The following is a 7,284-nucleotide window of genomic DNA, read 5'->3' on the forward strand; positions in this document are numbered from 1 at the left end:
AGACGTGGAAGTGTGAAAGTGTGTGAGAGTGTGTGTCTGTCATGGCACATGTGTGTGTGTGGAAGACCAGCAGAGAGGAAGGCAGCCTGGAAAATACAGCATAAATCCCTGAATAAAAAAAACCCAACAAGAACAGATGAGGCCTGCGTGATGCTGGACCGGAGCGACTGAGTTTCTCCTCACACTCTGCCTCCACACACTGTGACATAATGAGGCGCAAGACCGCAAGTCTAAACTGACAGAAACAGGATGGAGTCTTTACGTCATCACGGACAAAAAAAAAACCCACAGTTTAAAAACACAGGATGAACAAATGTTGCTACACTGCATGTGGATCCGTTTGCACCAGATTCAAATCTGACTTTAAAGATGAATTGTGGCAGCACCTTTACAAATTAAACATAGCAACAGCATTACATACATACTTACAACGTTTTCTCCAACAATGAGGAACCATTTTTGTTAGTGTGTGTGTGACACCTTACCCTAACTTACACAATGTTGTCAAATGTAATTTGTTTTAATCCAGAGTAAAACAATGAGAATTCATTCTAACAACCTTTCCATTCACTATTTAGAGTAGGTCCATAGTGTGTGTGTGTGTGTGTGTGTGTGTGTGTGTGTGTGTGTGTGTGTGTGTGTGCGTGCGTTGCTTTGTCAGCCTTGCACACGTCGTCTATCACCGATAGATGTCACTGCTTGCAAGGCCTTGGAATCTTTTCTTGCACGGTCTCAGTTTGGGAGGGGACTAAACTGGAGAGCAGAAAACACAGCAGACCAAAGCTCAGTCTAAAGTGAGATATTCTGGGTTCATGCTTCTATGAGGGAAATATCTGACTTTGCTTTGGTTCATTTTCAGTGGCCATTACATAACCCATGATAGAGTTTTCCTCCTATGAGGTGGCTCACCAAAACACTCCATCCATCTGCTGCTGCTCCGGCCACTCTGTCACATTGTAGAACCCATTGTGGCCCCACCAGTCAAAAAGTTTGCCCAGCCCTAAGATGGACACACCTGTAAAACCCAGCTCCCTTTACATTCATGCCTTATGTAAGATATGAGCTAGCGGTCAATAAGGAATTGCTGACTCATCATTGAGTCGCAAAAGTTGTGACGCCGACAAATCCAATTTTAATCATTTAATTCATTTAATTCCATCACTAAAGGCAACATGTGTTTGGCTGCTGGTTGTAATGCTTCATCACTACGACATAAACAAAATATTAAATGATCAAATCTTATTCATCATCAGGCAGGACTTTATGGAGCAATCGGGAATTTTCCACATGTTCCCCTTAGGAAAAAGCATTCAAGCCCTGGCCACAGGTATTAAAGAGGATGACTCAAATATTTCACAACATGACACAACATGAATCAGTGCTAAACATGGCTTGCAGCACACTGGACATGGTTTGGGGACATGGTTTAATAACTACTAGGGTTGTGCTGTTGTCCACTAAATACTGCTGTAGCATGAAAAATAGGCTTTAAGATACTTTGTAAAGAAATCGAATAAACGTGATCAGTCCAATAGATGTATGTAGCCACAGAAAGATCAACACTAACAACCAAATACCATTGTGAACTAGCAAAGATCAATTCATTCATTCCCAACTGGCCACACAGCGCCGCCCTGGTGGAAATGGAAGGCGCTGCACAACTGTTTTAAATTCCCAAGTTTTAAATTAACAAAATCAAAAAAGAGATGTGCTGAAAGCTCAGTCTATATTGTTGTGCATCTCCATTAGGTTGGTGTCTTGACACACACGTGCAAAGTCCCGTCAAAACATTGCCCAAGACTTCTGTACTATTCCACCAACTGTTTAACTTGCAATGTTTTGCCTGCAGTGTTTTGTAATATCTCCACGACCTCCTCTACATGTCAGACTGGACCCTTGCACTGCCTTGCCGGCCTCCAGTGATGATTTTACCTCAGAGTGTCGTCAATGTGGCAGATGATGGAAACTTTGCCAATAAAATCCATTTATTTTGATTTATTTTTTCACCAAACCTTGCATGGGTGTGACCAGTACATGTGTGGAAATCTTCACCTCCAGCTACGCCTCCAGTCCACCACTTAGAGGAATCATGTCTTGCCTAACTAAACTGCCAACGTCACAGACTTACCTCAAGGCTCTTTGTCCCGCCAGCGTATTTAAGCAGGTAACACAACCTTCACCCACAACCAAGTGATACAACTGCACGGTTTCCTTCTGATATCAAGCAAGCTACTCAAGGACTCAAGTCTTTCCTGGTAAGTTCAGTTGACATTAGCAGATGGTGTTGGGAATGAATAGTCTGAAGTTGGGAGGATTGCATATAACAATATACATGACTTTTCTTTTTTTTTTTTTTTTTTAATTCCAAAGAGAATTATGCGAAACATTTACAGCACAAAAGTCCTGTGTTTCTGCATCTGATGGTGGTAAACAGGGATTTTTTTCCCCCCATAGCAGTTTACTGTTAAAGTTACTAAGGGAAATATTGACCCCAAACCTCTGTAAGAGTTGTGTATTTAGTGTAAGTGCACGTCTAAGTAATACATTTTTGACTCGCTTATGCATCCTGGTAACTGTGTGAACATACATGCATGTGGATGTGCCAAGGTAAATGCATGTTCCATTGCAGAAACAAAATAAATGAATGACCTTAACAGTTCAAAATTCTACACCTCAAGTAGATGTTGTGCAATGAGGGTGTTTCCAGTTCATTTCAACCATTCCCTGTGTTTTGATTTGTTTTGTTTTGCTTCTGTTGGGTGTTGCAGAAAAGAAAGAACCTAAGATGAAGCTTCTGGCGGTCGCCCTCCTCCTCGTCCTCCTCCAGTCTGCCCACGCCAAGCCAGTAAGCCACCCCAGAAAATACAACTCGTGTTTCCCCCCTGTGTTCTTCAGTAAAACTGCAATTTTAAAATATCCATCTTTACTTTCTACTGACTTTTGCCAAATGTGCCAAATAGTATTTGTACTTATGCCCAATATTCAATTACGAGGCTTCAACTGTGTTCCTCAACTTTAATATACTTTATTCAAATCAGTAATACTTTAAACAATACCCCATCTTTTCAAATACCATAAATCCAAGGAATACTGCATGGTTGATGTGCTGATCAATGCAATGCGTTCACAACAAAGAAATCAATGCCAGACACGTTTTAGGAAGCAAGACACGCTGAATGCTTGTTTGGTTGTCTGTGACTTCTACTGAGGATGCGTGTGGTGTTCCTGTCTTCCTCCACAGGCTCGCTGGCGGCATCGTTATGATAAAGGTTTCCCAGGCAATGACTGGAATAAGGGGGGATGGCCCTGGAAGTTCTGGTGGCCTATTGACCTCCCCGATGACAAAGACACGTCTTCCGATTGTGACGACTCGTCTGAAGAAATTTCTACCACCCACCAGACCACCACCACTGACATGACGACCACCACTGACATGACGACCACCACCACTGACATGACGACCACCACTGACATGACGACCACCACCACTGATATGACGACCACCACCACTGACATGACGACCACCACCACTGACATGACGACCACCACTGACATGACGACCACCACCACTGACATGACGACCACCACTGACATGACGACCACCACCACTGATATGACGACCACCACCACTGACATGACCACCACCACCACTGACATGACGACCACCACTGACATGACGACCACCGCCAACCCAAGTGTGAGTGAAACACCTTCAGCAGGAACCTCCACCGCTGCCACCACCACCGGAGAGAGTGCCACCACAAGCAGAAGAGGAGACAGCAAATGATGCAACAATGAAATGATTTGTGTTCTCTTTCTTCAACTGCAGGACGACATCATGAGCGTTATTGGGGTATAAATAAGTTGGCTGTGTAAATCCAACTTTCTGTTTGGTAAAATTAAAGAGAAGGATGCGTTTGTGTCCAAGGAAGTCACTATTTAAATGCATAAAACATGAATAATGCAGTGATATAAATATCGTATTACAATTTGGGAGGAATATAGTTTGTATTTATAGATTTAATAGATGGCACTTTATTTACAGAATAAAATATTTTATAATCATATGGTGGAACGGCACAACATTTATTCCATTGATTGGAATTTTCAGAGGTTTTCTATTAAGAATTTTCACATCTTGTCTATTTAATCGATATGTCGATATAATCTTATCATATCTTTGTCCCATTTGATTTGAAACTTGAAATTGCTTCGCTGCACAATTCAACTGTTTTTTGATCAATAAAAAACAGTCATGGAATTAAAGGCCATTGTTCAACTTTGTTCCATACAAGGTAACCAGTGGTAGCCAAGAACAGACGTTGAAAAGTCGACATATTGGCAGTGACAACATTATCCATTGTGTCAGCTCGTCATGTATTCTGGAACTTTGCCATGAAGTAACATCACTAAGTTTACAAAAGTATTACATTTTGCAAATGCAAACAGGAAACACATGAAATGGGTTCAAGGAAAGAATGGCCACAAAGTTGCCCATTTTCTCAAGAAAGACATGACTCAAACTTTCCGCCAGCGATGTCTGACACAACGTAATGGATGACAGCATACACAGGATGTGCAAGTGACATTTCCTCAAAGAAATATGTTTTAAAAGAAACAAAATCAATCCCGTTACAACCGCAGCTCTTCCTCCTCCTCGCTTCCTATGATGCTTTTCTTTCTCCGTCCAGTTTGGGCTGGTTCGTGCCCGGTGTCGGCCTCGTTTCATCTTGGACACCTGCCTTCCTGCTTTGGCTCTGATTGGTGTGTCCTGCCCTTTTCCCGCAGCTTCCGATGGCCAATCGAGAGGGAGGATCAAAGCAGGCAAAACACACTGTGGAGTCGCCCTTTCATTAGCGACGTGAACTTGTCAGTAGGTGTAGATGAGAGAAAATGTATGAAATGTATTATATCAAATGACATGGAATTGAATTTTAGAAATCAGAGTGATGTTTTATGTAGTACTCGGATACATTAAGTCATTTTTAACATGTTTCATAAGGACACAGTGATTTTCTTTTCTTCTTTTTTTTTACTTTTATGTATTTAATGAGTGGGAAATGTTAAAAGAAGGCACAGCCAACCCACATGGATTCTTAATAGACAGGTTTGGTGAAGTTAAACTGAAAGAAACCCCTCCAAAAGCTGGTTCATTGGACTCATTATGTGCCATATTACAAAGTTTAATTTGAAAACATGGTCAGACCTCAAGTGACTCAAAATGAAAGAGTCTCTTGCAGTAGAACTGTGGTAGGTCCATTCCAATAATTCATGTTTTTCCCTTTCTGTCTCTCTTTTATGCTTTTTTAGCTCTACCAACACGCCACGATGTTCCAACACATGCACATGTTCTAACGTTTGGTTGAACGGCGCTCCCTACGGGTGGGGCGTCGTGCTGCTGAGGTGGAGGAGGCATCTTGTAAAGCTGCGTTACACAACACACTTTCAACACAGCCAAGAGAGCGTGGCAAGTTGCGTCATAATAAATGCAGTTTGTGTGTACCAAATCAAAATATGGATGCGAACAAGCTCGAGACGCCACAACACAACGCAACACAAGACAACACAAGACAACACAACAAGACACAACATCATGGATCTCGGAGGCAGCTTGGTAGAGGTCGGGCAAGAATCAAATGTACCGAAATTCACATGAACAACAGGGTGGAGTGAGAACAAGCAATCAATCAAAATTTCATTGACACAGTCAATTTACAACAAAACTTTTCATCATTTAAAATGCAAAGAGGTGCTGAACAAACTCTTTGGATTTGGGGTAAAAGGCCCCTTTACTTATCAGCCTTCAAGACAAGCGAAGCTGAACTGAAATGTACATTTGCACTAGAAATCGAGTTGCCATGTTTTAGAAGGCAGACTGGTTTTACTGAACGGAGTCAAACAGAAATAAACTAAAAGTACAATTAGCTCACAAACAGATAAATATAGTGTAATATTTAACACTGGCCCTGTGCAATAACATACGTCAACCTGCGCAATGTATGCCATTACAAGGCTGCTTGTGTGCATTTGTGTTTCAGGTCTGCAATAATGTTCACTTCTTTTTCCTAAAACAGACAACATTGAACAGGCAAGCTCACAATTGAGGTTAAAATCAAAGAGTTCTTTTTTTCAAGCACAGGTTGTAAGGGGGAAAACTGTCATGGTCTGTTTTAGAGTTTCTTGTTTTATTTTGAAAATCTCATCTCCACTTGTAATTTCTGTGTTTTACTTCCTGTTTCTGTGTTCCCGCCCTTTTTTAGTTGCCTGCTGATTTCCACCTGTGTCTCGTTGTCACACCTGATTGTTCTCAGCTGTGTGTTCCTGCCCTCCTGTATAAATAGTCCACTTGGTCTGTGTGATGTTGTGTCAGTGTGGTTGTGTCGTGGTATCGCAATTGGCTGTATCAAGTGAAGGGCTGTTTCAAGCATCCTTTTTTTTTAATGATAGGTCTTCCATTTTGGTTTTTGTTCCTTCCCCTTTGAGGACAACTTCACTTATGTTTGGTTTATGATTAGGAATAAAAAGTTTTCTGTTCTCCACTCCTGCAGTTGTGTTTGGCTCTTAACTCCCTTCCCTTGTGACGAAGCCCTTGACTGCAAAACCATTTGCCTCATGTCATATTCAATTCTTATGATATATGGTTCTTGGATAACAATAATTTCTATGCCAACTTACCTTGCATCCCTGCACCCCTGGCGCCCATTGGCTGCTGAGACTTCCCATTGTATTTCTTCTTTTGTTAATTTGCCTCCTCAGTAGTTACTGTTAAAAATATTTTACCTTAGGCAAAATGTAGGTCTTTGATATGAGAAAATATGAGGCTCATTCTTTAACTGTTTGTTATTCCTCCTTTTCCGTATGCAGTGTATCAGACAGGCGTCTTTCTCTCATCAAGTCAACAGTCGGCATTTTCTTTTATGAAAAAGTTTATTCATTTTTCAAGAAATGGTACAATATGATACATTACAGTAAACAACACGAGACAAAACACCATGTAGTGTTGGAAGGACTGTGCAAATTGATTAGACTGTTACTGGTATTCATGTTTATTTGTTCCTGTTTGAACCCTGTTTACACCCTTCTACTACTTCTGCTTCTACACCAGCAGGCTGAACACTAGCAAGCTAACAAAGCTGAGTTGCACTGGCAGCGTGTGCAGAGCTTTATTCATAAAAACAGTGGAATATGTTGTGTTGCTTAACGAGCACAATTACGACGCAGCTCTGTCTTTGTTGATAATAAAAGGCGACGTTGTGCTACTGCAAATATCCAGACACTATTCTT

At 41.3% G+C, this 7,284-nt stretch overlaps 2 protein-coding genes across 3 annotated transcripts in view; one reads left to right on the forward strand and one right to left on the reverse strand.

Moving 5' to 3' along the window:
* pum3 (pumilio RNA-binding family member 3) overlaps positions 1–7,284 on the reverse strand; it is a 224,074-nt gene that overhangs the window by 128,689 nt on the left and 88,101 nt on the right. The gene's annotated exons all lie outside the window — the stretch shown is intronic.
* On the forward strand, positions 2,099–3,953 carry LOC142890315 (uncharacterized). The gene is made up of 3 exons (XM_076029250.1): positions 2,099–2,255; positions 2,769–2,845; positions 3,242–3,953. Exons 2-3 carry the CDS (start codon positions 2,786–2,788, stop codon positions 3,785–3,787), a joined length of 606 nt encoding a protein of 201 aa, XP_075885365.1. The 5' UTR covers positions 2,099–2,255; positions 2,769–2,785; the 3' UTR covers positions 3,788–3,953.

Source organism: Nelusetta ayraudi, unplaced genomic scaffold (genome assembly GCF_046127955.1).
Source record: "Nelusetta ayraudi isolate G7.1 ecotype Tasmania unplaced genomic scaffold, CSIRO-AGI_Nayr_v1 ptg000026l, whole genome shotgun sequence".
Taxonomy (NCBI): Eukaryota; Metazoa; Chordata; class Actinopteri; order Tetraodontiformes; family Monacanthidae; genus Nelusetta; species Nelusetta ayraudi.